Genomic DNA, 18,042 nt, shown 5'->3' with positions numbered 1-18,042 from the left:
TCTTCCGATGATTCTTTTCTGGAGAATTTAAAGTTCCACGAAGTATCTAAATAAGTCATATGCGTATCTTCTTTCTTTCTACCTCACAAGTTCTTGTTGCTAGTTTTCAACTTTTACGTATCATCATTGACATTATTAACCAAAAGGTATCAAAGGGATATCATCAAACATATATTTACAATATCCTTTTTTCTATGATATCATAGCAATAAAAAAAAATCTATATTTGGCTGTCAAAACTCAAAATTCTTACAAAATCGTGAAACAAAAGATAACCTTTTTTTAAACAATTTTTTTTTTTATTGATTCTTGATATCAGGATGGGAATGATAAACCACAGCTACTAACTAACTTGAATGATGAAGGTATATGTGTACTGATATAGAATAAATTCAATATACTGATATTCAAGATATTGGATCAGTCATTTTCGTCTTTCTTTGGTGGTCAAATCGTTCTTGTTGGAGTGATTCTTTTTGTTCATGTTGTTTTTTCTGTATGTTGCGTTTCCTTCGTGCGATTACCATTTGTTGCCTTCGCTCAGCCATCATCCAACCGTTCTTGAATATTTCATATTGGCAAAAGAGACAAATCCAATCATTCGTTCCTAAAACAGATGAGGGCACCAAATCCACGCTATTCTTGTTATTGATATTGTTTCCAGATTGATGTCGTCGTTGTAATTCATAATTGTTGTTACTACCTTTATTATTTTTTCCTGTTGATGTGATACCACCAGAGGATATTGACGATGCTGATGGTATATTCATCGCTTTGCCTTTTCTACCTCTTGCCTTTTTCTTGCTACTACCATTGCTTCCACCTTTTTTACTAGATTGATTCGATGTCATAGGTGTTGGGGTTTTTCCTTGACCCTTTTTCTCTTGGCCTGTTTTCTGTGGAGGTTGTAATGTCGTTGGATTCAGAGTTGATTGTTGTGATGAATTTGACGAGATCGGTGATTTGCTATTTCTTTTTGTTTTTGTCGATACTGCAAGTGATTTGGAGTTTTCTGGCTGTAATGCAACAGATGGTGATTTTGAAACAGTCGTTAAATCCTGGGATGACGATGACGATGATGATGATGATGACGATGCTGAAGGTATATATGGTATCTTGGTAATGGTCCTGGATGGTATCGCAGTAGATGATAATGGTAGTGGCGTATGATGTTGTGTTGGTTGCAGTGTGTCATCGATCACGATACTAGTATCAGAGGGTGATAAATTTTGTAATGGTATCGCTTTGGTGGTAGTAGTTGTTATTGTGCTTGATGCTGATGATCCACTACTGTTGCTTTTCATGCATAGATCCACGCTATCCCCTGCTATACAAAAATTAAAATCATCTTCCCCATTTCGCTTGGCCTTTTTGGTATTATCGTGGAAATCTTGCTCTTTTTTCGTTTGGCAGTCGTTGATTGGAGAGGTAGTGAGCGCTGGAGAGAATATCAACTTTGTGCTTTTCTTTCTGTTTAAAGTTGCTGTTGATAGTGGTGCTTTAAATGTGAATGAAGAAGAAAAAGGAGTACTGTTTGTTAGAGGTTGTTCTTTTATTTCAGTTGTTGCAGATGTTGAGGTTGCTGTAGATGATGAAGACAGGTTGATTTGGCGTTGTTGTTGTTGTTGTTGTTGTTGTTGTTGTTGTTGTTGTTGTTGTTGTTGTTGTTGTTGTTGTCGAACTCGTTTCCACCGTGAAGTCGGTAAGGGTAATATTTTTCGTTGTTGAATGGGTATTGATAAACTTGGTGACCATTGTAAACCATTTGCATTGTTGCCATCTCGATAATATGATTTTTCATCCACCAAATGTTGTTGAGGGTTTGTAAAAGAGAATTCGAATTCCGCGGGTAATGTGGTTCCTGGCTTGCAAGATTGCTTATTGATTGTTGGTAAAGGTGTCCGTCCAGTATATGTTGAAGTTGACTTTTCAGTTTGTATGCTGCTGTTCAAGGGTTCATAAATCCTAGTACTAGACGACACAGTAGATGATTGCCTTTCCAAAAAACAATCGACATTTCCTTCGTTGATACTGTGCTTTTGCATTTTCACTAAAATTTCCTTCATGTTGTCGTCATAGATGGCTGCATTGTCTTTATCCTCTTTGTTATCGCACGATGTCAAGTCGTTTGGTGATTGTGAGTTGACCTTTGGTTCAGTTTTATTCATTGTTGAAGAATAGGTAGTAGGAGTTCGTATTTGTAGCGAGTGAATAACACCAGGTAGAGGAGAGAACATATCAGGTTGTGAGTTTGAGAATTGAAGTAAACTATATTCACCCCAGGGTCGTTTTGGTATGATGCTCGAAGATAAATCATCCACTAATCAAAGAAGAATAAGAAAAAAAAAAAAAGAAAGAAAGAAAGAATTATGAGAAACAGGGAGATACTATTTAAGAGAAAAGAAAAAAAAAGACAGAGAGAGAGAGAGAGAGAGGAGGTTCGGTATTACCTGAGACAGAATTCAAAGTTGAAAGAGAACCGTCATCTACTTTATTTGAAGAAGCCATGACTAGTCTCTTATCAGTTTGATAATGTTGAAGATAATCCTATAAATAAAAGAAACAAGAAGAGTCAATATATTGATTGGAATACAATAAGAATATCTTTTTCAGTTTTTGTAGTTACAGAAGAGCTTTCACATGACTTAAAACTTGAATTATCATCCATATCCATTGAACCTGGTGTAGAGTTGGGTGAATCTGGTAAAGTATCTTCAAGACTACTGATGGTATTTGGTTCGGTAGATATATTGTTGTACTCTGTATTTTCAAATAGAGTCATGGAACGCACCACTTGCCCCATACTTTATGAATGTATAAAAGATGATCAAAAAGATAAAGAACCAGATTGATACTAGGTATAATAAAAAAGACGTTGATAAAAAAAAAAAAAAGAAAAAAAAAGAAAAGAAAAAAAAAAAAAAAAAAGAAAAAAAAAAAAAGAAAAGAAAACTTGATTTTCCTTTGTTTTTTCACTTTTTTTTTTTTTAAACACTGAGAAAATCCGTCAAAAATGAACCTTCACCTTTCCATTTTTCTTTAATGTTTATATATATATATATCATTCTCATTATTATTATTATTTACTTAAATCCAAAATAGACATATATAAATATATTCCTCTCAAATAAATTCAAACTACATCCAAAATGATACATTTCTTAAAAGTAAACTAAGGTACTCAATTATCGTCCCAGAGTGCACGGAAGCTAACCGGTGTTTGAACATTCTTACTTGAAATGGAAAGGAAGTATTGAATTACTTGTTTGTATGTATAAAAACCATATGATTATATATTTACAAACATTATACCATCATTATTATTATTATTATTATTATTATTATTATTACTACTACTATTATTATTATTATTATTATTATTATTATTATTATTATTTATTATTTATTTAATAATCTATGTAAGAAAAAGATAAACTAATATTATAATATTTTTAAATGTTATTCATTAATGAAAATAATTCACCAACACACACTCTCTCTATTCTAATTTCATTTTTGATTTAATATAAAATACAGTAAATAGTTATCTTATAATGATATTGTACCTTGATTCTCAACTTTGACATATCTAAGTTCTGCATTTTACGTTGACCCACAAAAAGACTTTGTACGGCGTTTAAATTTGTGATATTTATTTCTTTTTATCTTTTTTTTTTTTTGTTTTTCCTTCTCTTTTTTCCCTTCACAAGTTCGAAGATGGTAAAATAGGAACAGAAAAAAAAAACAGTCTTCTTTTATATATATATAAAGATGTTGATCATTAACTATATTATATTCATTTTATAGGATCGACTAAATATTAATAGTCAAATTGAACATTGTAAGTATTCATCTATTTTTTTTTTTTTAAATTGAAATACTTAATGACATATTTTTTCCATGTTTAGTACAATCAAAATATATTGGTACTGGACATGCTGACACGATCAAACAGTAAGTTATAATAATATAAATGAAAAAAAAGAAAGGAAAGTAACTAAATGTTTTCAACAGTGAATGGCTTTCCAATCAACACAGAGATACTTATGCTTCCATTATTGGACATCATCCATTATTATCATATGTATCTGTAGCCGAAAATGAATGTACTGCTAGAGTCAAATCAAATTTGTTAGAGGTAATACTGGAAATGATATTTAGATAAGTTAATGATATTATATGATTAATTATATATTTTAATATTTTAGAAAATGGTATCACCTACTGGTCCGCCTCCTGTCCGGGAAGATCAATGAAAATTACGAGAATCTCTCTCTCCCTCTTTCTTTCTTTCTTTCTTTCTTTCTTTCTATCCTCTATCTTGTTGTCTGATATAATATATTTTTTTTGTAGATAGTATTTCTTTTTTTATTTTATTTTTATTTCTACTTTATTATAATAAAAAGAAAATCATATATGCTTGTTTTATTATTGTTAGTTTATTCATCATTATTGCTCTATAAGAATCATTAAATCAAGAATCATTTACTGGTTTTTTTTTTCCTTGTGAAGCGCGTTTATTTTTTCTTTTTCTGCGTTATGGTCATAAGCCTAGCATCATTCCATTTCTTTCTATGTCTGAGCTATATGCTTAGTTCTGGTAGCAAAAAAAAAAAAAAAAAAAAAAAAAAAACTTTACTAACCTTATTTCTCTTTCTATTCATTTTCTATCGTTGTCACATCAATCCGTTGAACCATCATACCATATATGCAAATAAGTTGTATTACTGAGTAAAAAAAAAAAAAAAAGAAAAAAAAATAGTCAAATATCTCTACAGTCTTCCTAATTTTTCCCACGGGGTCGCCATTTTTTCTTTTCAATTCTTTTGGGGATAAAGATTTCGTCCTTTTTTTTTTTTTTTTTTTTTCTTTTTTTCCTTTCTCTTTTGTTACATTATTCAGAATATCAATATCCTATCCCCTCTCCCTTTTTATATATACTCTTCTGATATAGTCCGTACTTTTTTTTTCTTTATCTCATGCACGCACGAATTCACTCCATGTCAAAAGCCACCACTCTTCTGGCATTGACCAAACCTACAAGTCAACGTGTTCTTTTTCTCACGGTAAAAAAAAAAAAACTTTGACCATCCTCTTCTTCTCCCTCATTCTTGTAATTCCTTATTTTTTTCTTCTTCTTTTACTTTAGCCTTCTGGACAACGCGCTCGCTTGATATCTGTCAAAACAAGATCTTCTCGTTGTTCCACTTTGAACACGTATTCAATCAAACCTCTTGTTACGCAACAATCTCTTTATGCCAGGAACTTTCATGGATCAAGTTTTCAACAAGCTTTGAAACCTTTCCTTCTTGCTGATATTGGTGAAGGTATTACTGAATGTGAAGTTATACAATGGTAAGACTTTCTTTGTCATTTAGTTTTAATGGTTATTAACTGATCTCTGTTTTATATTTTATTATTCCTTTTATAATAAATACTATAGGTTTGTGGAGCCTGGACAAACAGTTGCTGAATTTGATAAGATATGTGAAGTGCAATCGGATAAAGCCTCAGTGGAAATTACTTCCCGTTTTGCTGGAAAAGTCGTCAAGTTGTATCATAATGTTCATGATATAGCAAAAGTAGGACAACCTTTAGTGGATATTGAAACTATGGATGGCACTGATATTACTCCTAATCCTTCTTCAAAATCATCATCTACCTCAGAATCTATCAATCAAGAAAAGGAATCATGGGACAAATCGAAATCCAACAACAAATCAACTACATCAACACCGACATCATCATCATCATCATCATCATCGTCATCATCCTCATCATCATCATCTTCATCATCTGCGGCTACTCTCGCTACTCCGGCCGTTCGTGGGTTAGCCAAGGAACATAATGTTGATCTTTCTCAATTGACTGGATCAGGTGCAGGTGGCCGTATTATGAAACAAGACATCATGGATTACGTTTCTGGAAAACAAAGTAAGTGGAAAGATATGGGCAACATATATATATATATATATATATATATATATTTAAAAAAAAAAAAAGAAGAAATATCACAGTTATAAGAGTTAATACTGACTTAATATTACTTTCAATTGCTTTTTCCTTTATTTTTATTTTCATTAGGTGATACCACATATGCGACACAACATACCAATGCAAATATCAGGAGCACCGATTTGGCAGGACCAAGTGATCGAGCTGAACCTTTGACAGCCATTCAAAAAGCAATGTTCAAATCCATGACAAAATCTTTGGCTATTCCTCAACTTGGTTACAAGGATGAAATTGAATTGAATGCAACTACAGAATATCGTGGTGCTTTGAATCAACATCTTATCAATCACCCTGGTGTCTATTCCTTCTCCAAGATATCTTATCTTCCCATCTTTATCAAATGTATGTCTATTGCTCTTCGACAATATCCTGTTTTGAATGCAACTATTGGTCAACATGCTTCTGATGTCAATGTCAATGATATCAAGATTACCTACCGTTCTTCTCACAATATTGGTGTCGCCATGGATACACCTCAAGGTTTGATTGTTCCTAATATCAAAGATGTACAGTCGAAAACTATTTTTGAAGTGGCTTCTGAATTGAACCGTTTGACTGAACTAGGAAAAAAGAATGCTATTCCTCTATCGGATTTACAAGGTGGTACCATCACATTGTCCAATATCGGTGCTATTTCTGGAACCTATGCAAGTCCTGTTGTTGTTGCTTCTGAAATGGCCATTGTTGCTCTTGGTCGCATGCAAACTCTACCTCGTTTTGATGATGATGGTAAAGTAATTGCCAAACAAGTCATGCCTGTAAGTTGGTCTGCTGATCATCGTATCATTGATGGTGCTACTATTGCTCGCTTTGGAAACTTGTGGAAAACTTTGATTGAAAACCCTGCATTACTGGCTAGCGAACTCCGTTGAACAAGATAATATGGTTATTGTGCGATCTTTATTTTATTTTATTGTTTTAGTATTAGACAAGATGACAGTTTATATATAGAAGGTTGGATGTTTAGTTTAATTGTAGAATTATTCCTTGATCGTGTTTCCAATAAAAAAAAAAAAAGAAGTAAAAAGTGATAATTTTTATTACTGTCGTATCAGCGTATTCCTAACCATGTATGTAAAATAAAACTAAAGAATGCATTCACAAATAAAGAATAAAAAAAAAAAATACATCTAAAGATGGAATCAATTACATTGACATGTAACAAAGTAGTTGGAATAAAAATAAAAGTTTTATTAAATAAAAGTATAACTACTAAAGACTACTAATTGATATACTATAACTAAAGTTATTATAAAGAAAAGAAAGAAATAAGCATCCCAGGGCATCTAACATAATGAATATCTAACTGTACACTTTATTCAATAAAAAATGACGGAATTCAAAGAATAAGATGTCGCAAAAATAGGAAATAAAATATCGTAAGGATAGAAAATAAATGACGGGGTAGAAAAGAGAGAGTTGTCGCATAATCAAATAGAGAATATAAGAAGAAGAAAAAGAACAAGAAGAAAAGGAGTGATAGTAGTTCCATTGAGTATTTTGAATAACAGAAAATAAAATATTATTTAGTCAACATATCCATTTTTTTATATTTATTTCAAATTACCTGTAGGGAAGCATTAAATACGTCCTCCGAAGAGGCGATAACATATTTTTATATGTTGCTGTTTACAGGTTGGTTATTCACTTTGAATTGGAAACACCAAGAGAGATTTCAAAAAAAAAAAGAAGAGAATGATTAATATACTGTATCATCATCATCATCATCATCATCATTAAAAGAAACTTACTATATATGCAAGCACAGAAGAAGGAAGTCCAATAAGTATATACAAAAAAAAAAAAGCAAATGGACCTAAAGGCCCGTCTTGATTCTTGTAAGGTTGTAGTCCAGAAAAAAAGAAAACTTGTATTGCAGTGGATAGATATGAAGGTCTTGTATGCTTGTAAATTGGTTTAAAAATTGATATCAAAATAGATAAAGAAATTAAAAGAAAAAGAAAAAAAAAAGGAAAAAAAAGAGAAAAAAGAAACAGAAAAAAAAGAAAAATAAAATAGCACTCTTTTATATCTCTCACTTGATCAAGGAATAAAATAAACCTGGCAAAAATACCTCAGAAGAAAAAAAAAAAAGAACTATTATGCAAATTTACATTCGTCATCGATCGATCGAATGTCTCAGTTAATGAAAATAAACAAAGAAGACCCGAGTAAATGTATTTTTTTTTTTTTAAGAAAAAAGAAAGGAACTATTATGCGAATTCACATCAACATCACAAGATATGAATATTACATTAGTATACCCCTGTCTTAACTGTGAAAATTATGATGATGATACAATATAAAAAATATAGTTCTTTTTTTTCCAAAGATGGCCTGTTGAAAAGAATCAGCTAACAATCAATCATCAATCATCAATCATCAATCATCAATCATCAATCATCAATCATCAATCATCAATCATCAATCATCAATCCATGACATACTCCACCGACATCTCTAAAGCGATATCTAAAAAAAGTGGTAATGCGACATTCATTTTGGGAAAGTACGATTTTTTATTTTATAACATCACGAAAAACATTTTCTTGTGACCCGACAAAAAACTTTGAAAACACTGTGTCGTATCAGCGTATTCTGTATCTATAATATAAGTGTATAATAAAAAATAAAAGAATGCATTCATACATACGTAATACATCCTGTAGATGGAAATGACCCCGTTGACATGTAATAAAGATAATTGTAATAAAATAAAAACTTTATTGAATAAAAAAAAAAAAAATGTGTAAAGTAACGACTACACTAATGTATATAATAAAACCATAAAAAAAAGTCAATGGAAAAGAAAAAGAAAAGAAAAATGAAAAAATGAAAAATGAAAAATAAAAAAATAAAAAAAGGGGACTTTGAAATTTATTCTGCTCTTAACCTAAATTCACCCCTGAGTAAAGAACTCTAATTTAATGAATGAAGAATGTCGATACGTTTACCATATAGTAATCATCAAAGGAATTAATTATGAATATCGTTCAATTTAATCAGATATACCAACAAAGAGCATACATGGTATTTAATACATATAATGATTACATGATGATTATAATTTTATCTTAAAAACAGATATAAAAGAAACATAAATTTTTCAAGTGTAGATACAATAATCAACTTTATCTTTTTATTTTAAATAAAAAAACTAAGAAGAATCTCACTGACTTATTACTAGTCTCATACTGTTACTTTATTTTATTTTATCTACACACAATTCAACACACTGTATTATGGATCATTCTCTCTGATTGGCTCAACCCCTTTTTTTCAAAGTCAGACCAAGAACTTCTCTTACCTTCCAAATTGATCTTTATTTTACTACTTTACTTTTCTTTTTTATTTTATCTCTTTTTTTATACGTGTGCTTGCGTAATCAAGTACTGGTGCTCACTATAAACATTATTAATTTTCAATCATCCGTTTTACTTTTTCAATTTTGAACCTATAAACCAAAAAAATCACCCAACAAACCTATTAACCAAAAAAACTCACAACACAACCAAAAAAATCACTTAACAAAAAAAAAAACAAACAAACACGAAAGAAAACTGTAAAAAGAAACCGCCCCCGGGTGGGCTTGAACCACCAACCTCCTGATTAACAGTCAGACGCGCTAGCCAATTGCGCCACGAAGGCAGAAACTGAAATTTGGACCGTTTACATCTATATGAATCTCATCGTTAATTTCGCACTCCGTTTTCCTTATTTAGATGATTGTATCATTTTTTTTTCTTTATTATTACCGTATTATGTTAAAAGGATACTTTTTTTTAATAATGGACCATATTTATTTATGAAGCTGATCACACAATTCAATTGTCAGGTTTGGATAATAATATAGTTTTCTACGTTAAATTTTCTGGTGCCTGTCAAAAATTTCCCTGTTCACTGATGTTTCCAATCATGAACTTTTTCTTTTTTAAAAGCCAGATCAAAGTTTTTTTTTTTTTTTTTTTTTTTTTTTTTGTCACTCTCTTTTTTTTTTCTCTTTCTTTTTCGTGTGTCTTCCAATGCCTAAAGAACCGATCAAGACATGTCCTAAAAAGCTACCTTGGAATAAAGGGGATCCTATACCTCCTCCACCTGCTAAACAACGACAATGTAAGTCTCAAGATGAAGCGGACGAAAACAAAAAAAAAAAAAACTCACAGTTTCTTTTTTTTATATAATGCTTTTTATTTTATAACACAATTGTGACTGACAGGTCATTATTGGATAGAACGGAAACGTCGATATTGTCAACTCCTTGCAAAGGCAACAAATAAGTATTGTGGTGAACATATGGTTGTGTCTGATAACAATGGTGTAGAAGAAAGTAAACGTCGTGTACCTTGTCCATTTGATCCTTCTCAGTAAGTCAAGAAATATTACATTAAAAACTATATCGGTGTAAATTCTCACTTTTTCTTTTATATTTTTATAGTTCAGTGGTTCAAAAGGATTTAGAAATTCACAAAACCAAATGTAATGCAAGACCACGTGCACCTGAATCACATTATGCTTTGAATATCAATACAACCCTTCCTCTATCGCAAGAAGAACTCGATTTCCAACAAGGTATTTACTCACACAAAGAACTGAAAGTACAGCCATGGATTGCTCGTATACAACTGGATGAATTATCAAGATCTGAATTAGATGCTCTGATCAACAAAGTACAATTAGCTTATGATAGTCATGTCCCTTCGTCTATTCCTAAACAAGTTTTATCTCATCAAGCCATTGTGATCGATGGACAATCTTCAAAAGCGATACGACATTTACACCAACAGGTAATGAATGAATAATGAAGCAATAGTCGAGATTTAATGACACTCCTTTTCTTTCAAATATATACTTTTATATAGTCTTCATTACTTGGACATATGCTGGATTGTGGTATGTTAGACAATAAAAAAGCGTGTTTCATAGAATTTGGTGCAGGCAAAGGTAAATGATATTACTTCATAAAAAAAAAAAAGAATAGAATCTTATTCATTTTTTTCTGTAGGTGAACTCTCTGGTCATCTCAAACAGGCATTACAAGAAGAAAATGGTGAAGCTACTTATATTTTAGTTGATCGTAAATCAGTTAGAAACAAGGTAAATATAGAGTATGGAAAAAGATCATTATAAAGTGGTATCCTTTTTTTTTTTTTTTTTTTTTTTTAATCTGCTTTATTTGCTTAGTACGACCGTAGTTTACTTGGTACATCAGAACGAAATTCAAAAGTGCAGCGAATTATGATTGATATCAAGGATCTTCAACTTGGCAAGATAAAGTCTCTACAGGGTGATGATAACAAAAACAAACCAGTGGTATGTCTCTCTAAACATTTATGTGGAAGTGCGACCGATATTACATTGAAATGTTTAATGAATTATGTTGCTGAAGAAAAAGCTGCGGGAAATGGGTAAAACTAAAAAGAAAAAAAAAACAACTAAAAAAAGAAAGGTTCTATGCAACGTCAATAAATTTTATAGTCACTAATATATTATCTGATTTTTTTTTCATACAGTTGCCCTGTTTCAGGCATCATCATTGCTCTATGTTGTCATCAAATGTGTAGATATGAAATGTATCCCAATACAAAATACTTGGATAGTATTGGACTCTCAAAACTGGAATTCGATCGACTATGTAAAATGACAAGTTGGGCTATTTGTGGAAAACGAAATGTTACAGATGAATCAGAAATCGATCATGCTTTACTTTTAGAAGAAGAAAAAGAAGATGAAATGGGGTATGAACTATTATATTAGGATGATTGTCTTTTATGAGTACGCTGATTTTTTTTTTTTTTTTTTTTTTTTTTTTTTTGGTTAGTGGGCATTATTCTGGACGTGATCATGAGGAACGGGAAGAAATAGGATACAAATGTAAACGTGTATTGGATGCTGGACGACTTGAATACTTGGAACAACATGGTTTTAAACCATATTTGGTATACTATGTGGATAAAACTAGTACTTTAGAAAATTGTGCCTTGATAGCTGTACCTCAATAGTTAGATAGAAGATGTATCCTTTTATTGTTATTGAAGATTGTAAATAAACTAGAAGTATTGTAATAATTGATTGACTTTTTTTTTTTGTTCACACAAGACAGATGGTGAAGGATTTCACACGTCTCTATCTTTTTTTAGTAGTCATGCTGTCATTGGTAGTTTTCTTTTCGTTGCTTTCTGTTGAAATATGATGTTATATTGACAAAGCTCTCCCGATTGGTGGAAGGAAATAGTTTCATACCCTAGTGGTATCCTTGTAGAAATATAATTTGGTCATGTTATCTTTTCGGGGAATAAAGTAGAACGTATAGGGTAAAAAGAAATTGATTTATCTTAAACCCATGTTTGAACTTGTAATAAAAAGGTGTGGTGATTTTTTTTCTCACTTTTTTTTTTTTTTTTTTTTTTTTTAAAAAAAAAAATATATATATATTACCAAACAAACATGCCTATGGCTAAAGATCTTGGTAAATAATTTATTTAAATTATCTAATCAATGATCGCTAAAATGTTTTTCTTTTCTTTTCTTTTTTTTGTTAGCAAACGTTCATGACCAATTAGTTAGTATCGCTAAGGATTCTCAAGCTCTTGCTCGAAGAAAACACAGTGCAGATGATATTTCAGTATTACAAGTAAGTAAAAGACTATAAAGATTTGTCTCGAGTTTAACATTTCTCTATAGAGGCGGTTAAGCGTAGCTGAATCTGAATACAATTCTAGTCAAAATGATAAAAATTATGAAGCGCCTGGTCAAGCTCAAGTTTCGGAGGAGATAGATAGAGTCCATCATATTCTTAGCTCAATGCTTCAGCGCACAGACTAATAAAAAAAAAAAGTTGAAATAGTTGTCAATTTTTTCTTTATTTCTTCCTTTTTCTTCCTTTTTTTTTTTTTTTTTTTTTTTTTTTTCTTCTTTGTCTTTCCCTCTTGATATCTGTCATCATATCTACTTTTGACGTTGTTCTTATGTAATGACTAAAACAGTTCAATATTTATCAATATTCCTCAATAAAAGATCAATCAATTCTGAATACTAATTATAATATGCTTATGTTTATTAGAAAGAATGTCGTCTGATAATACTTGGGGCCAATATGATGGTGGACGTGGGCGTGGACGCGGACGCGGACGTGGAAGGGGACAAGGAAATCGTTCGCAACAACAGGATCAGACTGAAGGATCAACATGGGCTTCTGGATTCCAAACAAGAGGAGGACGACATCAACGAGGTGGTGGTCGATCTCAACAACGTGAAGGAAAGACTTCCTATCGAGATAACGGTGGACGTGGTGGTTATCGAGGCAGAGGTGGATTCAATAATCAGAAGTAAGAAAAAAGACTAAAAAATAAAAAATTCACCATCAACATGATGATACGACTTAAACATTTCGTTATTCTTTTTTACTTATTTACATTTATATGTTATATATATATATATATATATATATATGTATATTTACATGATAGCCAGCAATACAAGTCTTCAGGTGGTGGATGGACAGCAAGTCGCAGTGGAAAAATGACTACTGTAGATAGTACGGATAATTGGTCATCAAACCCTACAAGCGATTGGGCAACAGCAACAGTGTCTGGCACAGCAAATACTACGGATAATTGGTCAACACCGACAACCTTTGGCAACACAAACGACAATTGGACAGAATCAATTAGTACTGATAATGCATGGTCAAAAATAGCAGCATCCTGTGGCAACGATCAATCAACAAAAGCAACAACAGCTCATGCTTCATCAGATAAATGGGAAAATACGACAACTGATGTCACTGTAGATAATTCATGGGGAACTTCGACTGATACAGGGCAAACTGATAGGTAGGTTTTTCACAGTCAAAAAAAAAAAAAAGATAGCAAATACTCATTCATTGTCATTTGATTTGGATAGTTGGACAGCGGATATGGCTACCTCACAAACTGATTGGAATCCATCAACAATACCTTGGTTAAAAACTCTAGATGAACCTGTGAACAAAAAGGAATCTGGTCGAGGTGAATGGAAAGATGGACAACATGTGATAGCAGAACGGGATCCTGAAATTGAAAAGAAACTCTTTGGTGAAAAGGATGCGGATTTTGTACACTCTGGTATCAACTTTGATCAATATGACAATATACCTGTGAAAGTGGAAGATGACACTGTTTTTGAAGCAATGAATACCGTAATGATTTTTTTTAAAAAACAAATTAGACAATTATAGACATAGGTGTTAATTCATTTTTATTTTTATCAGTTCACTAGTCCTCCTCTTAATGTTCATCTACTTTCCAACATCAAATTGGCAAAATATTCCACTCCTACACCGGTTCAAAAGTACTCTGTTCCTATTGTATTGGCTGACCGTGATCTAATGGCTTGTGCTCAAACAGGTAAAAAAAAAAAAAAAAAAAAAAAAAAAAAGCAAAACGGATGATCTGACACTTTTTCTTTTTTTTTTTTTTTTGGAGGTTCTGGAAAAACGGCAGGATTCCTCTTTCCAATGCTTACAAAGTTATTCAATCAAGGTCCTCGAGAAATAATGGGAAACAAAAAGAAAGATAGTCGCAAAGCTTATCCTGAAGTCCTTATTTTGGCTCCTACTCGTGAACTTGCTTCTCAAATATATGGGGAAACCAAGAAATTTGCTTATCGATCCTTTGTTCGTCCTTGTGTTGCTTATGGTGGTGCAGATATCAGTCAACAGCTTCGATTATTAGGTCGTGGGTGCCAAGTACTTGTAGCAACTCCTGGTCGTTTAGTGGATATTCTTGAACGTAGACGTGTATCTCTTAGTAACATACAATATCTTGTTTTGGATGAAGCTGATCGAATGTTGGATATGGGCTTTGAACCTCAAATTCGACGTATTGTACAAGGTGAAGATATGCCTGGAGTGACTGATCGCCAAACTCTAATGTTCTCTGCTACTTTCCCTAAACCCATTCAATCTTTGGCCAAGGAATTTCTCAATAATTATGTTTTCTTTACAGTTGGTAAAGTTGGTGGTACTTCTGAAAATATTACACAACAAATCCTGTAAGTAAAATATACATATATAAAAAAGATCATATTGAATTTCACTCATATATATATATATTCACTTACTTTGATCATTTTACTTAGACTCGTGGAAGGGCAGGACAAACGGATCAAATTAATTGAAACATTACAAGAAAATGAACAGAATGATGGATTGACACTTATTTTTGTGGAAACGAAACGAATGGCGGATAGTTTGTGTCAATATCTCGTGGAACAAGGGAAGCAAGCAGCAAGTATTCATGGTGATCGATTGCAAAGAGAACGTGAAGAAGCATTACAAGCATTCCGCTCAGGACAAGACCCTATTCTGGTGGCAACAGCAGTGGCAGCACGTGGATTAGACATTCCTAATGTGACGCATGTGATCTCATTCGATGTACCCAAAGATATTGACGACTATACTCATCGTATTGGAAGAACTGGACGTGCTGGGAACACTGGATTGGCTACTGCTTTCTTTGAAGATAGCAATCGGTTCATAGCTGCTGATTTGGTGGAATTACTGAAGGAAGCAAAGCAAAGTATCCCTGATTGGTTACAACAAATGGCTGATGAACCTCAACCGGTGATGGATGATTATGATCAATCAACAAGAAGACGACAAAGAAGATATGATGATGATATTGGTGTTAGGATCAAAAATCTGAAGTTTTAGTTTAACTACCTTTATTTTTTACTTTTGATTGTTTATCATTTATCACAAATAAAAATCCACTTCAAACGGAGAATTGTTGTTTAATGATTTAGTTCAAGATCGAACTTTTATATATCTTGCAGATTATGCCGTTCAATTAAAAAAAAAAAATGAAATAAACCGATTTTATTTTTTCGTTTATTCTCTTCTCTCTCTCTCTCTCTTTTTTTTATAATTCATTTTTATTGAATATATATTGTATATATAAATATATATATAGAAGTATATATACATCAACATAACCGAGAACCTTAGATTATGTTCGATAAACAATTTTTGATTTATGGTAAAAAGAACCTTTTTCACTTGATGTTTATATTTTGATATAGTTTTCTTTATTTACATATAATCATCATTCACATATTACTCTTTTTTTTTTTTTTTAGTTCTTGTCACTTTGTTGGTAGTGTTATCACATTGTCATGCACTTAGCAACAGTGATCTCGAGACAGACTCCGCCCCATCCCCTTCATTACCAAACGTATCTCTTGCTCCACCCTCCACAACCACCATCATCACCACAGTCTCCAGTAATAGTCCAACCGAAGATGTTTCTCTTCTTAGTAATAGTGATCTTGGACCAGATTATCTTCCTCTTCCTGAGAATTTGGCTTGGGTTCAAAACAACAAGAATGATGATTTCACAAGTAAAGACAATACAATCAGACTGACATTAAATAGTGAAGCGTTGTCAAGTTGCAAAAAAAAAAAAAAAAAGAGCTCGGGGAATTTAAAATAAATCCTCGCTTTTCTTTTCTTTTCTCAACCTTGTTTTCTTTTCTTTTTTTTTTTTCGCTTATCTAGATGTCACCGAACTTGACCAAAGTGCATCACGAACTGATACCATAAATGGAGCTATGAATCCTTCAGGTACCCGACCTCGTGTTGCTCAAATGACAGGTTGTCGTACTCAAGGTCAAATTGCCGTTACCTATGTAAGTTTTTTTTTTTTTTTTTTTTTTTTTTTTTTTGTTCTTTAACAAATATTTTAAGTGAAACTTCAACTTATTTTCTATTCTTATAGAGTGAAGGTCCTAGCGATGCTACTGCAAGAATTGTAAGGCATCTCAACAATGCTGATGCTCGTGCCAATTTCTTTTTCAATGCTTCTTGGTACATATCCCCATCCTTTATCTTAAATGAAATACTGATATCTTTCATCTTTTATATCCACTTTTTTTTTTTTTTTTTTTGTTTAGGCTTTATACACAGCAATATGCAATGGTAGTACAGAATGTATACAATGCTGGTCATTTTGTAGGAATGACCTATCGGGTGAAGAATGACGACTCGTCATTATGGTCAGACAAGGAAATTCGAGACGATATTATCAACAATGCTCGCATCATTGAAACTCTAATCAAGGTATCGCCAAAATACGTCCGTTTACATTATACACCCAAACCTGATACTCGTGTGGAAACCATTCTTCGTGACCTAGGCTTTGTTTTGGTGGGATACAATTTAGATAGTCAAGATTATTCACACAAAGATCCAACAGGACCAAACTCTATTGAAGATGTCTATCGTCGTACCTTCCAACGCCAAAAGGATACCTATGATGCCAAGGGGTCCTTCATTTCTATTCAATACGATATTCCTGATACTGGTGCTCTTATTGCTGTCCCATTCATGATCAATACCATCAATGAAGAAGGTTACACTATGGTCCGTTTGGATGGTTGTCTCAATGACCCCAAGCCATACAAAAAAGGTAAGTTTGAATAGAAATATCAATCAATAGGATAATAACACTTTATTATTATTATTATTATTATTATTATTATTATTATTATTATTATTATTATTATTATTATTATTTGTTCTATAGCTGCCGACAGTATGGAATATGTCTCGGATAAATTCTCATTCAACTCTACAGGTTATCATCAAGGTCAAAAAGCCATTTCTAGTGAAGCTCTTGTGGTGGACAATTGGGAAACAGAAGAAGACCGTATGTTTCTTAAGAAGAAAAGTTTGGCTACTGATATACTAGTCGATTGGCCTTATTTGGTGATGGTCATGGTGTTATCATTTGGAACAATGTTACTGTAGATTATATATTTATTTCCTTCCTCGTTAGTTTTACCTTTTTTTTTTTTTATTTTTATTCTTCTCTTTCTCTTTCTCTTTCTCTCTCTCTATACTTAGTATTCATATTGTCATTACTATAATTTTTCTTTCTGCAATAAACAACCTATAGGATACAAAATTATTATAATTAGCTCCAGATAAAAAATGGTTTTCAAATAACTTACTAAGTTTAGTCCACACCTTGCGAGGACTCCAAAGGTTTC

The 18,042-nt window shown here is 32.1% G+C and overlaps 8 protein-coding genes and 1 non-coding gene across 9 annotated transcripts; 7 read left to right on the top strand and 2 right to left on the bottom strand.

Annotated features, from left to right (window-relative positions):
• Positions 1-86: 86 nt before the first annotated feature.
• Positions 87-2,364, bottom strand: BX664DRAFT_322625 (uncharacterized protein). Its single transcript, XM_051543527.1, has 2 exons — positions 207-2,364; positions 87-146 (listed from the first exon to the last, which is right to left on the bottom strand). Exon 1 carries the CDS (start codon positions 2,235-2,237, stop codon positions 408-410), a length of 1,830 nt encoding a protein of 609 aa, XP_051405583.1. The 5' UTR covers positions 2,238-2,364; the 3' UTR covers positions 87-146; positions 207-407.
• Positions 2,365-3,709: 1,345 nt separating this feature from the next.
• BX664DRAFT_273618 (splicing factor 3B subunit 5/RDS3 complex subunit 10) lies at positions 3,710-4,311 on the top strand. The gene is made up of 5 exons (XM_051541227.1): positions 3,710-3,720; positions 3,808-3,841; positions 3,909-3,954; positions 4,015-4,138; positions 4,209-4,311. The coding sequence occupies exons 1-5, from the start codon at positions 3,718-3,720 to the stop codon at positions 4,254-4,256; spliced, it is 255 nt and encodes an 84-aa protein (XP_051405582.1). The 5' UTR covers positions 3,710-3,717; the 3' UTR covers positions 4,257-4,311.
• Positions 4,312-5,000: 689 nt separating this feature from the next.
• Positions 5,001-6,887, top strand: BX664DRAFT_346034 (2-oxoacid dehydrogenases acyltransferase-domain-containing protein; the record flags this gene model as incomplete). The annotated part of the gene is made up of 4 exons (XM_051547511.1): positions 5,001-5,066; positions 5,150-5,355; positions 5,444-5,934; positions 6,085-6,887. The coding sequence occupies 4 exons, from the start codon at positions 5,001-5,003 to the stop codon at positions 6,885-6,887; spliced, it is 1,566 nt and encodes a 521-aa protein (XP_051405581.1).
• Positions 6,888-9,589: 2,702 nt separating this feature from the next.
• On the bottom strand, positions 9,590-9,663 carry BX664DRAFT_t10. Its single transcript has one exon. It is a non-coding gene; the product is annotated as a tRNA-Asn (tRNA).
• A 346-nt stretch (positions 9,664-10,009) lies between these two features.
• Positions 10,010-12,100, top strand: BX664DRAFT_322614 (methyltransferase TRM13-domain-containing protein). Its single transcript, XM_051543526.1, has 8 exons — positions 10,010-10,128; positions 10,232-10,379; positions 10,451-10,799; positions 10,875-10,956; positions 11,018-11,109; positions 11,197-11,420; positions 11,526-11,750; positions 11,834-12,100. The coding sequence occupies exons 1-8, from the start codon at positions 10,038-10,040 to the stop codon at positions 12,012-12,014; spliced, it is 1,392 nt and encodes a 463-aa protein (XP_051405580.1). The 5' UTR covers positions 10,010-10,037; the 3' UTR covers positions 12,015-12,100.
• Positions 12,101-12,445: 345 nt separating this feature from the next.
• On the top strand, positions 12,446-12,882 carry BX664DRAFT_322612 (uncharacterized protein). Its single transcript, XM_051543525.1, has 3 exons — positions 12,446-12,481; positions 12,555-12,646; positions 12,697-12,882. The coding sequence occupies exons 1-3, from the start codon at positions 12,460-12,462 to the stop codon at positions 12,835-12,837; spliced, it is 255 nt and encodes an 84-aa protein (XP_051405579.1). The 5' UTR covers positions 12,446-12,459; the 3' UTR covers positions 12,838-12,882.
• Positions 12,883-12,910: 28 nt separating this feature from the next.
• On the top strand, positions 12,911-14,076 carry BX664DRAFT_31686 (uncharacterized protein). Its single transcript, XM_051542731.1, has 3 exons — positions 12,911-12,982; positions 13,076-13,340; positions 13,482-14,076. The coding sequence occupies exons 2-3, from the start codon at positions 13,081-13,083 to the stop codon at positions 13,849-13,851; spliced, it is 630 nt and encodes a 209-aa protein (XP_051405578.1). The 5' UTR covers positions 12,911-12,982; positions 13,076-13,080; the 3' UTR covers positions 13,852-14,076.
• On the top strand, positions 13,931-15,706 carry BX664DRAFT_254353 (P-loop containing nucleoside triphosphate hydrolase protein; the record flags this gene model as incomplete). The annotated part of the gene is made up of 4 exons (XM_051540365.1): positions 13,931-14,191; positions 14,264-14,399; positions 14,478-15,045; positions 15,133-15,706. 4 exons carry the CDS (start codon positions 13,931-13,933, stop codon positions 15,704-15,706), a joined length of 1,539 nt encoding a protein of 512 aa, XP_051405577.1.
• Positions 15,707-16,003: 297 nt separating this feature from the next.
• On the top strand, positions 16,004-17,800 carry BX664DRAFT_382456 (uncharacterized protein; the record flags this gene model as incomplete). Its single annotated transcript, XM_051549046.1, has 6 exons — positions 16,004-16,031; positions 16,132-16,392; positions 16,550-16,680; positions 16,770-16,858; positions 16,945-17,459; positions 17,577-17,800. 6 exons carry the CDS (start codon positions 16,004-16,006, stop codon positions 17,798-17,800), a joined length of 1,248 nt encoding a protein of 415 aa, XP_051405576.1.
• Between the last annotated feature and the right edge of the window lie 242 nt (positions 17,801-18,042).

Source organism: Halteromyces radiatus, assembly GCF_025201355.1.
Source record: "Halteromyces radiatus strain CBS 162.75 chromosome Unknown BX664scaffold_1, whole genome shotgun sequence".
Lineage (NCBI taxonomy): Eukaryota > Fungi > Mucoromycota > Mucoromycetes > Mucorales > Cunninghamellaceae > Halteromyces > Halteromyces radiatus.
This window is presented reverse-complemented; position numbering and strand designations above follow the sequence as displayed.

What these genes read in the sequence shown, in the direction of transcription:
- BX664DRAFT_322625 (XM_051543527.1), bottom strand. Translation starts at nt 2,237, where the DNA reads ATGTTCTCTCCTCTACCTGGTGTTATTCACTCGCTACAAATACGAACT.
- BX664DRAFT_273618 (XM_051541227.1), top strand. An exon ending in CATGCTGACACGATCAAACA is followed by an intron (nt 3,955 to 4,014) that starts GTAAGTTATAAT and finishes TGTTTTCAACAG; the next exon opens with TGAATGGCTTTCCAATCAAC. An exon ending in TCAAATCAAATTTGTTAGAG is followed by an intron (nt 4,139 to 4,208) that starts GTAATACTGGAA and finishes TTAATATTTTAG; the next exon opens with AAAATGGTATCACCTACTGG.
- BX664DRAFT_322614 (XM_051543526.1), top strand. Translation starts at nt 10,038, where the DNA reads ATGCCTAAAGAACCGATCAAGACATGTCCTAAAAAGCTACCTTGGAAT. An exon ending in GAAAAAGCTGCGGGAAATGG is followed by an intron (nt 11,421 to 11,525) that starts GTAAAACTAAAA and finishes TTTTTCATACAG; the next exon opens with TTGCCCTGTTTCAGGCATCA. An exon ending in GAAAAAGAAGATGAAATGGG is followed by an intron (nt 11,751 to 11,833) that starts GTATGAACTATT and finishes TTTTTTGGTTAG; the next exon opens with TGGGCATTATTCTGGACGTG.
- BX664DRAFT_322612 (XM_051543525.1), top strand. Translation starts at nt 12,460, where the DNA reads ATGCCTATGGCTAAAGATCTTG. An exon ending in GCCTATGGCTAAAGATCTTG is followed by an intron (nt 12,482 to 12,554) that starts GTAAATAATTTA and finishes TTTTTTTGTTAG; the next exon opens with CAAACGTTCATGACCAATTA. An exon ending in ATGATATTTCAGTATTACAA is followed by an intron (nt 12,647 to 12,696) that starts GTAAGTAAAAGA and finishes ATTTCTCTATAG; the next exon opens with AGGCGGTTAAGCGTAGCTGA.
- BX664DRAFT_31686 (XM_051542731.1), top strand. Translation starts at nt 13,081, where the DNA reads ATGTCGTCTGATAATACTTGGGGCCAATATGATGGTGGACGTGGGCGT. An exon ending in GGTGGATTCAATAATCAGAA is followed by an intron (nt 13,341 to 13,481) that starts GTAAGAAAAAAG and finishes TTTACATGATAG; the next exon opens with CCAGCAATACAAGTCTTCAG.